Source organism: Numenius arquata, chromosome 1 (genome assembly GCF_964106895.1).
Source record: "Numenius arquata chromosome 1, bNumArq3.hap1.1, whole genome shotgun sequence".
Taxonomy (NCBI): domain Eukaryota; kingdom Metazoa; phylum Chordata; class Aves; order Charadriiformes; family Scolopacidae; genus Numenius; species Numenius arquata.
Window position 1 is genome coordinate 137,317,892 of NC_133576.1, and position 19,545 is coordinate 137,337,436.

The 19,545-nt window shown below is 42.6% G+C and overlaps 1 protein-coding gene across 2 annotated transcripts; it reads left to right on the top strand.

The window, feature by feature from the left end:
* Positions 1-5,254: 5,254 nt before the first annotated feature.
* ALG8 (ALG8 alpha-1,3-glucosyltransferase) lies at positions 5,255-18,379 on the top strand. Of its 2 annotated transcripts, none has more exons than XM_074162818.1 (13): positions 5,255-5,334; positions 5,988-6,066; positions 7,377-7,570; positions 9,341-9,450; positions 10,969-11,036; positions 11,290-11,416; positions 11,994-12,097; positions 12,208-12,328; positions 12,619-12,758; positions 13,575-13,714; positions 14,943-15,040; positions 16,060-16,132; positions 18,148-18,379. In XM_074162818.1, exons 1-13 carry the CDS (start codon positions 5,255-5,257, stop codon positions 18,377-18,379), a joined length of 1,566 nt encoding a protein of 521 aa, XP_074018919.1. The 2 variants fall into 2 exon arrangements, with proteins under 2 accessions (XP_074018919.1, XP_074018991.1); XM_074162890.1 differs by having other exon boundaries at positions 5,278-5,333; positions 5,976-6,066.
* The last annotated feature ends 1,166 nt before the right edge of the window (positions 18,380-19,545 follow it).

A 19,545-nucleotide genomic window follows, 5' to 3' on the forward strand; every position in this document is an offset into this window, starting at 1 on the left:
TAATAATTGCATGAACACCACAAGTGAGCATGCTGATGGTAAAAATGCACATTCTGCAGCTGTCAGCAGCCTGTTGCAAACCACTTCTGGCTGACTTGGTGCTAAACCAGCATGAGATACGTGGGACCATGTTGTTAGGAAGCACTGACTAGGCTTGAAGCCCTCAGAGCCATTAAACCTGGCAAGTTTTGTGAATTTTGAGGATTGTAAACAGGATTTTGTGGCTAAATTCCAACCTGAGTCACCATGTTCTTCTAGTTTTAGTTACATTAGGAAGAACTTCTTTTTCCCTATCCCTGTCCTGAATTACGGAGCGGGAGTAATCTGTTCCATGGGTTGCTGCTGGCCGCTGACAAAGCAATGCAACTCCTGTGTGAATCTTATTTCTGACATGAGTTTGCCACTCAGTTGGACGTTCACAGGGATGATCTATGCAGGTAATACGATTATGGTCTGTAAAAATACCATACATGAGCCTTCTTTCATCAAATCTATGCCTTGAAACAGATATGCCTTTGCTGAATTTATGCTAACAGAAGTTTTGGGGGCTGTTGGCAGTGTTTTTTAGCCCACGCCCTTGAGAGTAGATTTTAAATGATCTGTAACAGGACTAAAATAATACTTACCTGTAGTAATGTGTTTCCTGTCAGCTCGAGTTTATCCAAAGGTAAGAGCAGTGGGCTGAAATCTGGTTTGGAAGGAGTCTGATCTACACCCTTTAGAGCTCTGGATCAGTACTGCTCCGTTCTGTTTTAGAAAAATGAAATAAAAATATTCCTTGGGAGAGTTGAATCATTACTGCATTTTCTGGTGAAAGGCAAGTAGGAGGAGCCTGTAAAAGCACTATGCATAGTTTAATCTACAGCGTTTACTGTTCCGCTTTGCCTCCACTCTCTTTTCTTCGGACTGTAGCAGCACCCACATTAAAAGCAGTTGGGCAGTTTCTTTAAAGTCTAAACAAGAAACGAAGAGTGTCCCAATCTGGCCTAGACAGTAACTGGGGTAATTCTGCTGACATGGAAATAGGGGTTTCAGACCCCACCGGCTGAGGAGAGAACTGAACCCATCTTCTCCTGGAGTGCTTTAACCCATCAGTCTGGTGTGCAAAAGATGGATGACTTGGATAGACATTTATCTGTGCTCAGGTAATTAAATCAGGCAAAAATAATGCCTGGCCACAAATCTCTGTCATTTATTAATATGCAGAGAGATGCAAAATTTCCAAAAAGTGTAAAGACGTGAGTGAAGTCAGGCATTGGGAGTAATAGAAAAACTTCAGATACCTCTAAATTGCTACGCGGAACAAACATCTTTAAGCATGAGCTACTATTTATAATGCCCCAGTCGCTCTGCATGCTAATCGAGTATGGGAAATAAGCAGCAAGTGAATCACTTGTGATTGCAGGCAAACATATGTTCTACAAAAGCAGTTGCTATTTCAAACTACACACTAAGCTAAATTTATATCTGCTCCTTAATTTTGCAGTCTGTGAATTACATTACAATGACTGTTTATAGGAATCTTCTCTCTCCAAAACATTTGTTCCCTTTTTATCTAGATGGCTGGGTGGGTTTTTTTACCTTCTTTTTCTGAGCCGAAGAGGTGTAACTTGCTTTTTGTTTACCAGTCAACTGTACCAATGATTCTTCTTAAGTTTTCCTGAGTTAGAGAAAAGTGAACATGCACAAAGCGGTATTAAATACAGCACAACCCCATTGCTAGTCATGAAAAGCACTTGCCATTTATTAGGAGTAACATCTAAAAATTATTTCACTGTTGAGTGGAATATTTACTCTAGGAACAAACTTATTTTTTCCCTGTAAGGGCCTGAGAACAAGGAAAGGATCTAGTGAGGTTTTTTCCCTTAAAGTCTGAAGGGTGCTTTCTCCCACATACGGGGCATAACTCCTGTTTTGATTTTGCCATATGACCGTCTCCCTCAACAGCTTCATCTACAAAATGGGGGTAAGTCCTGCACTTTTTTTTAAATGGCCTAAATGCTGAGAGAGACACTGAATAGAGCGATCAATAGCATTAGAGCAGAAAAATAGCAGAGTTAGGGCAGGTGATAAATAAGTTATTAGCTGCAGTCTAATGGCATTTTCAGATATGGGCACATGCATAGCACAGTGGGATTTCTTATATGACAAAAAGATTATTATGAAGCATCTTAGTGGAGTCCAGAAAGAATCACTCACGGATTTCTCTATGTGTTTTAGGCTTGGTAGCTCTTAAATATCTAATAATGTCCAGATATAATGAAGGGACTGAAACCATACTTAAATACTAAGGCTTCTTTAGTTCATGCAGCTGTTGCTAAAGGGCATTAGGAGTCAGTGAGAGGAGTTATTTGTTGCTTAAGGTGATGGTAGGGAAATAAATAGGTGTAAAAAGTTAGACATGGAAGAATTCACGTTATGAAGAAACCCAGGATTTAGCAGGAAGAGAATAAAGAACCTTCCTTGTTCAGGAAAAAACCCAGCAAGATAACAATGGACAAAGATTTTGCTACAAAAGGAGGCTGCAATTAGAATGACTCACTGCTCCCTTCCATTTTCAGTCTCCTGTTACGCAACTTAAATATTGGTCACGCCAAGAGCGATGCTGGTAACTTGTCAGGAGTAGACAGCTTTGATATAAACTGCTGCTTGAGTTCAATGGTGGTAAATACCTGCAATGAATCAGATTTATTCCCACCCTAGGAAAGGCTGGGAGGGGTCCATCCGTATATAAGTTTGATGGGAGTGATAAATACTGCCTTCAGCCCATGCCGTAGACAGTGGAAAATAAATCTAGTATCTTCTGATACTTCACAGTTAAACGGAGAAGTTATGAAGAAGATCCTTTGGGGAGTTTCATTTTCACCCCATCCCTTTGAATTTGGTGTCACTGCTTAGAATTTTGGTAAATTTTGAAATAATTTAACTGCCATTCTGTACTGACTGCCGTATCCACCCACTGATGGACACAAACATGCAGGGTACAAGCCGTGCTGATATGTGGCCCTCCCAGTAAAAGTATCGTATGTAATTAGTACAGGCAGTCGTGTGGATATTCTGTGCAAGAAGGGCTGGATGAACCATAAATATGCAGATCATGCTCTCAGATTCACTTGGGAGTAACACAAGGGATGGTTTCCCTATGAATTCAGGGAAAAAAAGGGAGCTGTAGGGGAGGGCTGTACGGAATAGTTCCTTTTCTCTTCCTCCTCTTGCCATTCCCCTCCCTCTTATTTTCTTGCTCCTACTCCTAACTGTAGGATTTTGCCAGTGATCGGAATTTTTATCCCTAGTTCACTAAAAGCCATGATTTTGAATGAATGCTATTTGGAAAGTGTCAAAAAATGGGTTTTATTTCTTACCACTTTCGTAGAGACCCTGTAGGGCTATCACACTTAAAAATCTGGTTGTGGTTCTCTGCCTGTAACTCCTTTGTGTTACTGCTACTAGTGAGTATTTTAGAAAACACTAAATAAAATATGAATGAAGCAGGAGATGCTCTGCCTGACATACATTTCTTGAGGGAAGTGCACACAGCGATTCTTGCTGAAGCTGCAGCTTTTCCTCTCTCTAAGGATTTTAAAAGTGCGTCACTGCAGTGCTTGCCTAGACGTCTCCGTGGCTGAGAACTGCAGGAAGCTCCCCAAAAATTAGTTCAGTTGTAGAAAACTTGGATGAACAAGCCTTCCTAAATAATCAAAACCATTAAATAATCAAAAGCATTTATGTTTCAAACATTTCTAAACAGAGGATTCATTTCTCCAGTGAAAACCCTTCTAAACCCCAATGCTTTACCGCTGTTGAACTTGTCTCTAGTCCCTGAGTTTAAACAAACCATAAAAAATTGCTGCAACAGGAAAAAAGTAAGTTCAACATATTATCTATATGATTTCATGCAGGCTCTGCAAGGTACTATTCCTAGATAAGATGGAGGTTTGCTGTAAGGAAGCAAAAAGGCATCGGCCTTGCATGCATCCACCCTTCAGGCTGACAGTTTCTTCCAGGTATTAAAAAATTGAGCATTTTCCTATGAACGGGCACTTTATACCTGGAAGCTGCCTGAGACTCCCGTGACACTGGCTGGAGATGGCACCTCCCTGGAGCAGAGCTAAGCTGATATAATAATTGGAAGTGGCTTCTGCCCTATGCCAGGGAGCTGTCAGCATGAGAGCTGCCATAAATTTGCCCATGGTCTTCACCCAACATCATCCAATTCCACCTCAGCCAGGCCCAACGCCACCCAACTCCACAGCTGGTCCCACAGCATCCCAACCCCACTGGTGGTCCCACACCATCCAGCCCCACATCTCTCAGGCCCAGCACCACCCAACTCCATGTTTGGTCCCACAGCAATCCAACCTCACATCTTTCAGGCCCAACACCACCCAACTCCACACGTGGTCTCACACCACCCAACCCCACATCACCCAGGTCCCACACCACCCAACTCCATAGGTGGTCCTACAGCATCCCAGCCTCACCCCTGACCCACACACACCGCCACCCAACCCCAGACCTGGTCCCACAACCCCCAACCCCCACACCTGGCCCCACCAGCACCCAACTCCACCTCACCCAGGCCCAACACGACCCATCTCCATAGCTGGTCCCACAGCTACCCAACCCCCACACCTGGCCTCACCAGCACCCAACTCCACCTCACCCAGGCCCAACGCCACCCAACTCCACAGCTGGTCCCACAGCATCCCAACCCCACTGGTGGTCTCACACCATCCAACCCCACATCCCTCAGGCCCAGCACCACGCAACTCCATCTTTGGTCCCACAGCAATCCAACCCCATATCCCTCAGGCCCAACACCACCCAACCCCGCTGGTGGTCCCACGCCAGCCAATCCCACATCCCTCAGGCCCAACACCACCCAACTCCATCTTTGGTCCCACACCACCCAAACCCACTGGTGGTCCCACATCACGCAGGCCCAACAGAACTCAACCCCACATCACCCAGGCCTACTACCACGTCACTCAGGCCCAACACCACCCATCTCCATACCTGGTCCCCATCCCACCCCTGAGCCCCAAATCCAAGCTCCCCACAGATGCCCCCCCCGGAAGAGAGCCGGCCCCACGGGCTTCCGCGCATGCGCCGTGCCGCGCCCGAGGCTGCTGACAGGGAGCGGGCAGCGCGGCGCACGCGCACCCCGCCGCGGTGGGCGGGGCCGTGCGCTTTAAACCCTGCTGGCGGGCACCCGCCGCGCATGCGCGTTGCGTCTGTCAGCGCGCGGCGTGTCATGGCGGCGGGCGGCCGCAGCTGGTTCCGCGCCCTGGCGCTCGGCGTCTCCTTCCTCAAGTGCCTCCTCATCCCCGCGTAGTAAGGATATTCCCCGGGACTTGGGGGATGGTCGGTAGGGCCTGTCAGCCCTCCTCCCGAGGCGGCGGTTGGCTGCCACCGCCCCTCAGGGCGACCGGGGATGGGGAGGGGGACGTGGGCCGGCCTGGTGCCGCCGTTCCTGAGGGGATCCTGGTGTCCTGAGGGTCTTTATTTCCTTCGGGGGCTTGTGGGGAGCGAGGCTGTGCTGGATGGCGCTGCCTCCTCCTCGGCGGTGTGAAATCGCTTTGCTTTTGTGTCTTAAGGTGCTTACAGCCCGTTCTGCCTGGCTGTTGGTCGGGAGGGCCTTTAAATGCACTGAAACATTAACACTTTTTATCTTTAAAAGACACTGCAACTGTTTTTTCCTCAAAAAAATTAATCAAACCGCTATTAAAATGTCAGTTAGAACCTGGAATTTTGGCTTTAATTGTCAGAAAAGGCAAGCTATAACTAATTATTGTCCTATATTCGCCTGTATATGTTCTTGGCACAAAGTTCATGTGGCATCTTTGTTACTGTTCCAGTTAGTTGATCAAAGGCTTGCCCTACAGCTGATCAGTGTGAGCTTCCTTTTTATCCCCCTGTGGTGATGTGCTCTGAAATGCTTCTCCTTTAAGTGCGTGTATGTGACTCTTAATATAAACCTTCTGTAGTTATTCCACAGATTTTGAAGTACATAGGAATTGGCTTGCCATCACTCACAACTTACCCCTCTCTCAGTGGTACTATGAAGTAAGTACTTGTTTGGGTTTTTTTTAGCAGTGTATAAATTATAGACTTCTTGGGTATGCTAGCCTGTGTGAATGCTAGAGGAGAAAACCTTTTATTTGCAGAAAGTACATGCTGTGGATACTGACGGTTGGCAGCTGTGCAGCAGTGGTTCAAAAACATACCATTCAGGAGTTGTTGCCTTTAGTTAAAAAATGAGAATTGTTTGGGAAAACTGCCAGTACTTAAAAATGGGAAAGGCAGTTAAGGCACATGGATTATTAGAGAGGCTTTGTAACACAGCAGCACGTTGCACGGTAGTCTGAAATTGCAGCTCTCTTTGATCTTGTCATTAACGCTACACAGTTATCACAATAAAGAATGAATCACATAAATGGGTATCTATACTATGAAATCAATCACTGTATTAAAGTTTTGAGCCTCTGTTGGTGCGCTACTAGCATGCATTGATTTTAATCTAGATGAATCACCTTTAAGTTGATGATAGACTCAGCCTACACTATTGGGTTTTGATCTATTTTAGAACTCCTGGAATTCTGGGATAAGTATCATAGTCTCTACTACTCCTCCACGTAAGCATCTGGGAACAGTGTATCCAGGAGTAAGTGATTTGTGTGGGTCAGAACTTTGAGAGGCTGATCCAATACCATAAAAAAAATTCTACAATGTCAGGGTGATCCAATAGGATGCCTTTCGGCAGCAGAACATAAGCATTTGGGTTTATATACGCTGGCAAATATACCTCATTACAACCTGCTCTGTTCCTCCTTCCCCCCTCTCCTGTTTTCACAGCCAAGGAGTTAATCATTGATCAGGGCATAGTAACGGTCCATATGGGAAAAGATCAAATAATACTGTTTGATCTTGATAAGGTCTTACTAGAATTAAGACTTGTTGAGTAATGACTAAAAATAATTTTTAGACTGTATCAAGGCTGATTATGCTGGTGATTAATGTAGACAAATATTCACTGTGAGCTATTTTAGATATTGAGATTATTTAATATTGGCCCTATTACTGCAAATTGATTTATAAAGCAGACAATTATATACTGGTTAGGTGCAGATACACAAAATGTTGTTTAATCTTTTTCTCTGAATCAAGAGACATCCCGTCCCTCTACCAGTATTACAGAAGAACAGCTCAAATCATGTTCAGCACCATACAGCTGGCTAATTTATTGGGAAGTACTTTCTGTTAAATAGAGGCCACTGAGATAAAATATATCAGCTGATTTGCTGTGATGAGCTGTACCTGAAGGGCTGTAAACAGCACGGATTGTGTTAAACTATTTAATCTTATTTTGTCTTTAGGCAACCTCAGAATGGACCCTGGATTATCCACCATTTTTTGCTTGGTTTGAATATGCACTTTCGCATGTTGCCAAGTACTTTGACCCCAAGATGTTGGTTATTGAAAATCTGAATTATACCAGTCATGCAACCATCTTCTTCCAGAGATTTTCTGTCATCTGTACAGATATCCTTTTCATATATGCAGTTCGTGAGTAAGTCTTAATGTTCTAATTTTAGGGCCAGTGGGTAGTCAATAGTACATGGACTTTTTCTACAGTAAAAACAAATAATTATTTGTACAAAAAAAGCTTGTGGATGCATGGAAATATCAAAGTTGTTGTAGCCTATTCAAGGAGCAATTTGGAACATGCTGATAAACACAAGATAACTTCTTCTTGTTCTTGGAGATCACAGAATCTTCATGGTTGGAAGGGACCTTTGAGATCATTGAGTCTAACCACAAAAAAAAAAAAAAAAGCCAAAACACAAAAAAGAACACACACAAAAAAACTCCCACAAACAAACACAAACCAACAATCTCGGGCACTAGAGCATGCCCTGAAGTGTCACGTCTACATGTTTCTTAAATACCTCCAGGGATGGCGACTCCACCACCTCCCTGGGCAGGCTGTTCCAGTGCCTGACCACTCTCTCAGTAAAGGAATTCTTCCTAATATCTAATCTAAATGTCCCCTGCCCCAACTTCAGACCATTTCCTCTGGTCCTGTCATTATTCCCTTGGGAGAAGAGGCCAACACCCACCTCTCTACAACCTCCTTTCAGGTAGTTGTAGAAGGCAATGAGGTCTCCCCTCAGCCTCCTCTTCTCCAAACTAAACGTGCCCAGTTCCCTCAGCCTCTCCTCTATGCTATTGCTGACCATGTGGTCGGATCTGCACGCATCCAGACATTAGCTACTGATTCACACATTACAGGTATTTTGTTTCTCTCACTGGGTTCATCTTGTAGGAGCTTCAGGAGAGGTTGGGTGCACCCAACTGTTTCTTCCTATTACTTTTCTTCTTATTTTGCTCTTCTAGAGTAGAAGCATAAAGGAAACCTGTGATAAAATGCCGGTATCATCCAATATGCTAAGTCATTCCAGTGTTTTGTGGTATTCTTGATGATAAACTGTTTAGTCCAAGCCTAATTTAATATTAAGATTGTATGTTTTTGGTGTGCCCTGCCTTTGTGAAGTGTTTATCTTACACCTAAAGAGTAGAGGGGGAAAGATGTTATGAGGATTATGTTGTTACCTTAACCTCTAACGGTCTTGCCTCATTTTATTCTAATTGCTCAAAATCTGGGTAGACAGTTCTCTGTTGCATTGGAGCACTACCTAAGCTCCTTTATTTCCTTTCTTTACTTGAAACAGGCTAGCTTTGCATTGTGACTTCTTTCCTTTTATTGTTTTGACTCAGATGTGTGAATTAACTGGGTTTTTTTTTTAAATGGCTCTACTAATAGTATTTCAACACAAATCATCCACAGCTTTTTAATCTGATTTCTTCAGATTCTGAATCTGAATTTAATCTGAATCTTCAGAAATAATACAGACCATATGGCTTCACACTGAGAAGCAATAAGATGCTGTTTAACCAACAGAAATAGCTCATAATATTGGAGGGAGCCAGGAAGAGGTTATTGTCTAACTGAGGACCTTAAATACAACTTGGTACATTGTCTCCAGTTTTCCTTCATGAAGTCGATAGCAAACAGGTTATGACAACTATACGGTTATTATTGGATGTGAGACTTGAGTCTAAGTTACTTAACATAAGTTTTAGCATGTGGAACACAGTACAGCTATTGAAACTTAAAATCCTTTTTTTATTAAACTTTATTCATGGCACTGTCTTCTCTTAATGAATTTAGCAAGAATTTTATCATTGCCTTCCATCATAACTTTTCGATTTTTAAAACCAACAATGTTTTCGTTGTCTGTTTCAATTAAGACTTCTGTTTCTTCTGCCCCTTGTTCAGGTGCTGCAGGTGTGTAAATGGGAAACGAGCTGCAAAGGATATCCTGGAAAAACCAACCTTTATTCTTGCTGTTCTGCTCTTGTGGAACTTTGGGTTGTTAATTGTGGATCGTATCCTTCCAAAACCTTGCGGGTTGTTTGTGGTTTTGTTTTGCTTTTTTAACAACCTGTTACAGCATGTGGTAAACACCCATGAATACTATTATTACTATCACAGCAAGCAACACCACTGTCTGTGTTGCTGGGGTTTCTTGAATAACTACATGTTTTCATTAGACTTATTTGGCAAAATGGAAATTGTTCAGTTTTTGGTCTGATTTGCCAGAACTGCAGGAGGACCAGGCTGGCAGCAGCATTCCTGTTCCTGCTGGCTGCTCCTCCTGCGCCTGCCTACAGAAGTACTAGCAGAGAGCCTTGTTTTTCCTGGATGTGGTTCCAGGGTTGTCCCATAGCAAGGAAAACCCTACAAGTGCTCTATGTTCAGGTTGTATTCGATTGGTTAATGTTACATGGGAATTAGCAAGTAATTTTTAAAGAGGGTGTAAAAACACCTCTGGAAAGTCCAGTTATTTTGAGTCAGTCTTGACACAACATACATTGAACTGGGGAGGGAACAGAGGGGGAAAACAACAGTAATTCTTTCATAGGAAGGACTGGTTTTCTCTGTCTCAGTCCTTGTTTAAGTTCCCTGCTTGCAGGTGATGATGGATGGAGAAGGCAGCCCTCCCTTAAGTGAGGCAGAAACTAATATTTAAAAATTCAAAAAGTGGACAATTAACCTTTTATTTGTTCTGGTTTCTAGCAGATAAGTTGTGTACAATCATAGAATGGTTTGGGTTGGAAGGGACCTTAAAGATCAACTAGTTCCACCCCCCTGCCATGGGCAGGAACACTTCCCACTAGACCAGTTTGCTCAAAGCCCCATCCAGCCCGGCCTTGAACCCCTCCAGGGATGGGGCAGCCACAGCTTCTCTGGGCAACCTGGGACAGTGCCTCACCACCCTCACAGCAAAGAATTTCTTCCTAATATCTCATATAAATCTCCCCTCTTTCAGTTTAAAATTGTTACCCCTCATCCTATTGCTCCACTCCCTCATAAAGAGTCCCTCCTCATCTCTCCTGTAGCCCCTTTTAGGTACTGAAAGGGGCTATAAGGTCTGTCCAGAGCCCTCTCTTCTCCAGGTTGAACAATGCCAACTCTCTCAGCCTGTCTTCATAGCAGAGGTGCTACAGCCCTCTGATCATCTTTGTGACCTCCTCTGGCCCTGCTCCAACAGGTCTGTGTCTTTCTTATGTTTGGGACTCCAAAGCTGGACACAGTACTCCAGGTGGGGTCTTAGGAGAGCGGAGTAGAGGGGTGGAATCACCTCCCTTGCCCTGCATGATAGATATGTGGTCAGATTGTTAAGCTTTGTTTCATCAAGATAATGTACTAGTATTAGATTTTGTGTTTGTGCTTACAGGTATGGCTGAGTAATGACTTACATGTCTATATGGAGTGAATTTAAGATTTCTGGTTTAAAGTCCCATTTTAATTTGAGTTTCTTGTTTATAAGTTTTTGAGTCTTCCCCAGAAAACCTGGAGTAGTAAAGACAGCTTGCTTTATTCCTTTCTTGACTCAAGTGCAGATATTCACTTTCAGTACAACGGCTTTCTCTTTGGGCTGATGCTGCTTTCTGTTGCCCGACTATGCCAGGTAAATTTGAGTGGCTCTTTCCTGTTGTTGCCATATGTATTTTAGGTGCCTTAATTACATTCAACATGAGCAGCCCAATGAAGTGATTGAGAGTGTCTGGAAGTTTGTAATTTGAAGCAAATACTCATTTGTTTTTATGCCTATGATAAATGTCCTGTCACATTAGGAGTACAGAGGATCGTTAAAAAAAAAGTTAGTACAAAAGGAGGTCAAGTAGAAAAAGCTTGAGTTTTGTATTGTTTTTTTCCTTTAGAAAAGATACTTGGAGGGTGCTCTTCTCTTTGCTGTTCTTCTGCATTTCAAACACATCTACGTGTATGTGGCCCCAGCATATGGCATTTATTTGTTGCGATCCTATTGTTTTACTGCCAATAATGCAGGTAAGATGGGGTTTTTCCTCACTTCGTTTTGGGGGATTGTGTTAATTAGCGGGGCCTGGGGAACACTCAAGATGTGCAGATAACATCAGGACGAAATGACTGTGGGTCAGATGAAGATTTTGCTTGGGTAGCAGAGTTGGTAAGATCTTTAAAGGTCTTTGAAATTTATTTATGTAAAACTCATATTTCTAGGGAGATCTTTATTAAGAAAAAACAACATGAAGAAACTGCAGGTGACAGTTTGAAGCCGTAAGGATTATGAAGCATTTAGGTAGCATCAGAAACTAGTTCAAAGTCCATCTTTGAGTTCCTTTCCACTTCTTAGCACGGAAAAACGTTTGATATTCCTCACGTGAACAGAGAAGGCGCTTCTCTTGAAAGAGAAAATACTGAAAGTTTGTATAATGGAGGAGCTGCAGAGTAGAAAAAGTAAATGCAAACTTAACTGTTGAAGGAAGGAACTAAATGTATCGACATAAAAGGCTGTATGTTTCTTTTAGGTGCTAGCAATTCACTATTAGTGTGGGATGTTTTATCTCCCCCTTCACTGTTTTCATAATCTTTTTGCTTCTTGCAGATGGATCCCTGAAATGGAGAAGTTTCAGCTTGCTTCATGTAACTCTTCTGGGATTGATTGTCTGTCTTGTGTCTGCTCTTTCACTGGGTCCCTTCATAGTGTTGGTAATAACCCTTCTTTCACCTGTTATTGCCCTGAACCATTAGAAAACTGTGTTATAAAAATATAAACCATGTCTTGTCTAAAGAGGCCGCTTCTTTTTTGTTTTCTGCAGGGACAGCTGCCTCAAGTCATTTCACGGCTTTTTCCTTTCAAGCGAGGCCTCTGCCATGCTTATTGGGCCCCAAACTTCTGGGCTCTGTACAATGCCATGGATAAAGCACTAACAGTTTTTGGTACAGTATGCTCACCTTACTATATGGTGCTTAAATGCAGATAGAGCTCTCTGGATTTTATTAGTCTTCCTTCCCCATTTGAAATGCTGGTGGTAAATTACATTTTCAGATTGCCTTAAATCACTTAATTGTCTGCATAATCTGGTGCATGATAAGTTTCCAGCAGTACGTCAGAAATCAATCATTCCTCTCTGCTGTCCTTTAAAAAGAAAAGACTTGGCCGCGTACTTAATCCAGCTACTTCATTTTCTTCATTAACATTTCTCAGTTTGTGCTTTTTTTATTTTTAGGTTTAAAGTGTAATTTTCTTGATCCCACAAAAATTCCTAAAGCCTCAATGACAGGAGGGCTGGTTCAAGAGTTTCAGCATACTGTCCTCCCTTCTGTGACTCCACTGGCAACATTAATCTGTACTTTCATATCTATATTGGTAAGGACAAATAATATTTTTTTGGAAACTTGAGGTGTTTTGTCCCCCATAGATTTTTTTTTTTTTTATTTGATTAGCGGGCACTTCTGAACTTTAATTCCGGGACAACAAAACAGTTTTCTTTTAAAAAAAATACCAATAATACAATTATTAGGATAAATGTGGAATTAATGTCTTTTTGGATACACGATGTTACTTCAAGTATGGCTAAAATTATGGCCCCTGTCAACTATAGAACAGCTACAAGATTGCTAAAAACAATCTTGGATCAAAACCACTCTTCTGTCTTTTGTGATAGAAGGTAATTGAACTGGGATGTGAGTAGAGATGCTGATGGAACTGTTTGGGCAGCTTATGGTGTTCCCAACAGCATGAGCTACGGGAAGGCCTTGGGTTCTTCATGTGACAAGCAAATAATTGAAGGTTCAATAAGCAATTACGTGGATACGGAGTCTTTTTCACTCTTAACGAGCAACTAGCCTTTAACTGGAGATCTTTGTTTCAGCACCTTTATGTAGTAGCTTTGATAAAATGGATTTAGTGGCAGAGATTCCAAGACAGTTCTTGCAACACAAATAGCAGGGAGTTGGGTGTAGTCTTTCAGTCTGCTTTTCCCCTCCCTTGAAGAAGTCCTTAAGGCCGTACTCCTATATCCAAATAGATACGGTTCCTCCAGTGCTATGTAATTCTTGTGCCCCACAAACTGGGTGCAGTGGTTCTTATTAACATTGAAAAAAATAATCTCATTGGACAATGGCTTGTGTTCAGCATTGCCAGACTCTTCACTGAAGTCCTGTTTTTGCCTGTTGTTTCTAGCCCTCTGTTTTCTGTCTTTGGTTTAAACCTCAAGGGCCCAGAGGCTTTCTTCAGTGCCTTGTTCTTTGTGCGTTGAGCTCCTTCATGTTCGGCTGGCACGTGCATGAAAAAGCAATCCTCCTTGCTATTCTGCCTTTAAGGTAAGTGGTTTTTGTACGTAGTAGCTGACCAAACTGAACCCGCAGCCGCTTGTTGAGGAATCCTCAAAGAGGATCACTTGGTTTTCAGTATATTTCAGAAAATGAATGTGTTTATAGAACGCCTTGAGCTGTAAAGTTTAGGTGCGCTTCAAGTAAATTCATTTCAGGCACAATAAAACGTGGCTGCCTTAGCAGTAGAATGTGCTGGTGCTGGTAGAGCTCATGCAGGAAACTGGTGTGGTGTTAAACAAACAAATGCTGTCTTATGACATATTAACACTGGCTTATGCTTTACAATGGTTTGCATTGACAGAAGCTCTAAGTAGAGCTTTATTGGGAGTAGCTGATTCCTGTATCAGTTCTGTGGGACACAGCGAAGCTTTGTACTAATTTACAGATGATGGGAAGGACAGAAGCATATGGCTTTGGGATGATTAAGCGATCGGTTTAGGAGTCTGACACACAGGCCTTCCCGCTCCGTATACTCTTCTGTGTCTCTCTGAATGCTGCGTTGTATTAAGAAGCGTAGTATACAGAAAATCTCTGTGCTTTGATTCAGATCCTTGATTGCTGTTAGAATAATGCAAAAAAGAAAAAACCTAAACGAAACTAAACCCAATCCAAACTATGCTGTCCTACTCAAGTTTGGTCAGCATGCATAGCTGATTAAGTTCTTTTTCTCTCTGAATAGTTAAGTTTAGAGATCTGCTCTGGCAGGAAAAAATGTAGAAATATTGTAGTCTTTTAGCTGCCGGGCAGCTCAAGCCTTGGTGAGTGCTGAGGCTGTAGTTCCTAAGCTGCCTGACCAGTATTGCTGCAAACTGTATTTTTCCTGTTCAGGGGTTTAGTGCTGCTTAAATCCTTGAAGTGGGAATTGTGGGAGGGAGGAAATTAACACTGAAAATACAAAAGGAAGGAGAAAAAGTAGGGATGGCAATGTTGGCAGCCAGCTGGCATCGGAAAAAAGACCGTTTGTAGAAAACTCCAGGCCTTTCTGATGGTTGTGTTCAGTGGGGGTAGGGGGTGGTCTTCTGGGGGCAGGTTTCCTGGCTGATATTTTTTCCTCCTGCATTTAAATCTCTGAGGCCACATGGCTTGGAAGCAAGAGGCTTCATCAGGGGAACTGGGGTACTAGGAAACCCTGTTTGACCTGTTCTTCAGTCTCTTGTGAACTGTAGTGTTTCACTGAAATAAAGGCAAAAGTATAACAAACTCTTGTCACTTTTAGCTTGTTGTCTGTTCAGAGAGCGAAGGATGCTGGCATCTACTTGATTCTGACAACCACAGGGCACTTCTCTCTCTTTCCGTTGTTGTTCACATCCCCAGGTAAAGCGTTTTCCTTCTTTCTGTGCTTTCATCTTACTGCTTTGGGGTTTTTTTCCAGAGACGACGTACAGGTACTAGCTTTGGATTATTTTATGTAATAAGTTAAAAGTTGCAGGAGGGTGTATGTCAGCCTGTTTCCATAAATCCAAACTCTCCAACTAGTGAAAAAAAAAGCTGTGGAAGAGCTGTAGGCTTTAAGTTGAAATAGAGAAGGGAAATTGTCATAGTCAGTACTTCCCCCTGTCTAAAATAACCCTGTGAAGCAAAAGTGATAAAGGCAGTTTGAAACCACAAACCTGCCAGGCTGTTTTTCAGCTGATTCCTTCACGCCATCAGTAATGTGCTTAAACTGAAAAACCATGCAGCAGCATCAGTTAAATCAGCATGCGTAGGGGCAGTTGTGACCAAAAGCTGTTCTTTCCGTTCTCCCCTGCCTCCCCTTTTGCTTCACTTATACCCGAGGCCATCGTCACTACGACAGCACTGTAACTCTGTTTTGATTGGCATCCTTCTGGGAGAGGTCAAAGCCAGACACTCGCGCTCTTCTGGTCTGATGATGCTGCTTATTTGCAATAGTGAAGCTGCTGCCTTGAGGAATGAGAAACTACCCCTGCCTTCTCTATTACTTAATTTTTATCTACCACACAACCTAGAACTAGATAGCGTTGATTTTTGGCTGTCACATTTATGTTTTACGCTTCCCAACCCAGTAAACTTCTGATTTTTTTTTTTAATAGGAAAATCTTATTGTAGTGCTATCATATTGTAATTATAATTAGTGTGTTCAGTATATTTATAGATGACTGAAGTAAGTGTATTGCAAATATTTGGCATTTGCTTTAGCAAATACCTATGGTTATTTTTAGGTGTCTTAAGCAGTAAAACAATTACTTTCTCCAAACCAGAACTAAAGTTGGACAATGCAGGTGTGACCAGTAGGATTTAAAGATACTGCAATTAATATTACAAAAGGCTTTTATAATTAATTTTAAAAGTACATTATGTTCCTTGTATTTCAGAACTTCCAATTAAAATACTGCTTATGCTGCTGTTTACTGTGTACAGCTTCTCTTCGCTGAAATCTCTATTCAGGTAATTAAAGAAATTTGTTCCCAAAGCCAAGAACAAAACTGTTTCTTCTGTCACTGAGAACAGTTTTGTCATAAGGGGCGAACAGGGTAGAAAAACGATGCTGAAGTATCAAATTGGAATGTTACCAGTCAAAAGATGATGCTGCCCCATTTCTCGGGAGGCAAGGCTTAAGTTAGGATTATTATAGCACATACTTGTTATGTTTGAATTGTGACAACTGCCCTGTAAATCACCACCTGCTTGATGCACTGTAAAAGCATAAATTTGCAGTTCTGTAGCCTGTGAGGGTTTAATTTGATATTAGAACACTTATTACAGTGAGTTATCTGAGGATTGTTTATCTGTGCTAGCAGTTATATATACTTCTGTGGGTTTTTTTGCAGTAGTACTTAGTATTTTCATCTGTGGAAAGAGCAGGTTATAATAACATGGATTTACAAGCTGTAATTTGTCAACGGATCTCCTGCAAACACTTAATTGTCAGAACATATAATTGCCCAAATCATCCTGTGTATTTTTACAGGCCATCTATCTCTTAGCCACTTGACCAAAGACAGTGCTTGTCTTTATAACCCCTGTAGTCTCCTCTTCCCTGTTTCCCGAACTTTTCATGGCAAAGCCAAGCTGTGGTGAAGGATCTGTCAGGAATGCAATAAACCTGTGTTCAGTACTTCAGTCACCTGCTTCTTGTAGGTGATCCTCTTTCAATCAGACTGTTTTTTTCCCCCTTAGTATTCCAGAATTCAATCATTCTGTCTCAAGAGCTCTCACTAAAACCTCTGTAAGAGCTTAGTTTCTGTCTACAGATGGAGCATCACAAGTTTCTTGTTCTTAACTTTACAAAAAAAAAAAAAAAACCCACCCAAATTCCTTCTAGAAGAACATAATTTCCCCTGCAAACTACCCACAGTCAAAACCTGACCACCGATGTCCTTTGCGAGAGAGACTGGCTCGTACATCCTACAGAAAGCTTGGGGGGGGACGTTAAGATAAATCTGACATTTCCAGTCCCTGGATATAGAAAACTTCCATGGAACAAACATCTCAGCCCCCCAGTTGAGGAAGGGCAAGGAACTACTGAAAGAGTCCAGTGGAGGCTACGAAGATGATGAGGGGACTGGAGCATCTCTCTGCTGAGGAAAGGCTGAGAGACCTGGGGCTGTTCAGCCTGGAGAAGAGAAGGCTGAGAGAGGATTTCATCAATGCTGAGCAATGTCTAAAGGGCAGGTGGCAAAAGGATGGGGTCAGGCTCTTCTCAGTGGTGCCCAGTGACAGGACGAGGGGCAATGGGCACAAGCTGGAACGCAGGAAGTTCCATTTCAACATGAGGAAAAACTTCTTTCCTTGTGAGGATGCCAGAACCCTGGAAGACATTGCCCAGGGAGGTGGTGGAGTCTCCTTCTCTGGAGATATTCAAACCCCACCTGGACATGTTCCTGTGCAACCTGTTCTGGGTGGACCTGCTTTGGCAGGGGGTTGGACTAGATGATCTCCAGAGGTCCTTTCCAACCTCTACTAGTCTGTGATTCTGTGAAACGTGAAGTTCTCTGCTCAGTTGTTCACTGGAACGATGTGAGGTGAAGCAGAGCAGCTGCTGAGATTTCTACTTAGGTTTCAGGGCATCTTGGAACTTGATGTAAGAAGCACGTGATAACAGAGGGTACAGCTAATTTCACAGAATCACAGAATGATATGGGGTTGGAAGGGACCTCTGGAGATCATCTAGTCCAACCCCCCTGCCAAAGCAGGTCCACCTAGAGCAGGTTGCACAGAAAGATGTCCAGGCGGGTTTTGAATGTCTCCAGAGAAGGAGACTCCACCACCTCTCTGGGCAGAATTTTTAAATCTTTAAATTGTTATTTAAAGCCTTACTGTGATCTAATGGGGGGTATTCTTTGCACTGGTCACCAGTGATAGCCAAAAAACCAGAATAGTTATTTTTAATTAACATCATGTATTTTAACACTATCTTTTTCTCTCTTTTTTTTTTTTTTTTTTTTTAATTCCTCTGACAGGAGAGAGAGGCCTCTCCTTAACTGGCTTGAAACAATCTACCTCGTCCTACTAGTGCCTTTGGAAATCTTCTGTGAAATTATATTTCCCCTCACCCCCTGGAAAACGCACTTCCCTTTTGTCCCTCTGTTGCTGACCTCCGTGTACTGTGCTCTGGGCGTCACGTACGCTTGGCTGAAGCTCTACCTCTCTGTCCTGACGGAGAGAATTCCTGCCAGACAAAAGGCCGAGTAAAGCTGCGGGTGTTGGGACCGGTCCCACCTTTGAGGGGACGATCTGGGTTGTCACGAGGACATACGACTCTCGATAAAACACAGCGTACGGGTACCATCGCCACGAGGGGAGTCTTCCTTTCGATGCTTCCAATGAGGATACCTCCGATCAGAAGCGTTTGCTCCTCACAGTAACATGGGGGCACGGTGAGATGCTACTTGCTGCAGATAAACTGTGAAGCTTAACAAGGTCCAGACTTCCGTCCCGAGCAAAGCCTGTCCCCCTTTCCCATTACTGTTTGGATTTGAATCAAAATCACTGTGGCAAATTACAAATAAGGGATCATTGCTGTGTAGAAGAGAGCGTTGTAACTGTAATCTGTGGAATATGTAAATTAAAAAGTTGATATTTTTTCTTTGAATGTTTCTTGCAGTTTTTTTAATCTCGTGTCTAAGCCCTGCTTTTGGGGGGGACACCCGCAAAAGCAAGGATGTAGCATCTGGCTGGAAACTTGTCCTGAGGTGCTTTGTTGAGCTCTTGAACACCCCAGTCTGAAGCTTTACGTTGTTGCTTAATTTGTCTGTGCTCCTTTGATCTTCTTTCATACAGTCTTTGCAAAGAGGTTTTAACATTCTTGTAATCATATTTATTTTTGTAGAGCAGGTTGCCTCACTTCAGACGTACGCCTCGATTTGATACTGTTTTAAGACCATTAAATGTATTGGACAACGTGGCTGGATAATTGTATTTATTTGCAATCCGTGTAAAACTGCAACCACGACAGAAGACCAAGTGTCCATAGCTCTAGTAAACTGAGGATGAGGTATATCGTCTTCTGCCTCTGCAGTATTTTTCCTCAAAGAAAACCCCCAAAAAATAAAACCCAAAAAGCCACCTTCATCAAGATCTTGCTCTAGAAATTGGGGTCTGGGCTGGAGCCCGGCACTGACACATGAAATTGGGAGGAGAGAAGGGATGGATTTTTATTGTATGGTTTTTTCCCCAGTGGTTCTTAAACTTTCTTCCACTTTAGTTGAAGAAGGTGACCCCCTTTGGAGGGGATAGACCCTGGAATGGTTGTGTTCTTTGAATATTTTGGATGTTAAAACAGAGCATGGCATGTGTTAGGACAATACATTTGTTGCTGTGGCCATTTTTATAAGCAAATACCTTGCACATTTAACTTT

Coding starts and splice junctions, on each gene's coding strand:
- ALG8 (XM_074162818.1), top strand. CDS start 5,255: ATGGCGGCGGGCGGCCGCAGCTGGTTCCGCGCCCTGGCGCTCGGCGTC. Junction 5,335..5,987: donor TGCCTCCTCATCCCCGCGTA/GTAAGGATATTC, acceptor AACCTTCTGTAG/TTATTCCACAGATTTTGAAG. Junction 12,098..12,207: donor TGGGTCCCTTCATAGTGTTG/GTAATAACCCTT, acceptor TGTTTTCTGCAG/GGACAGCTGCCTCAAGTCAT.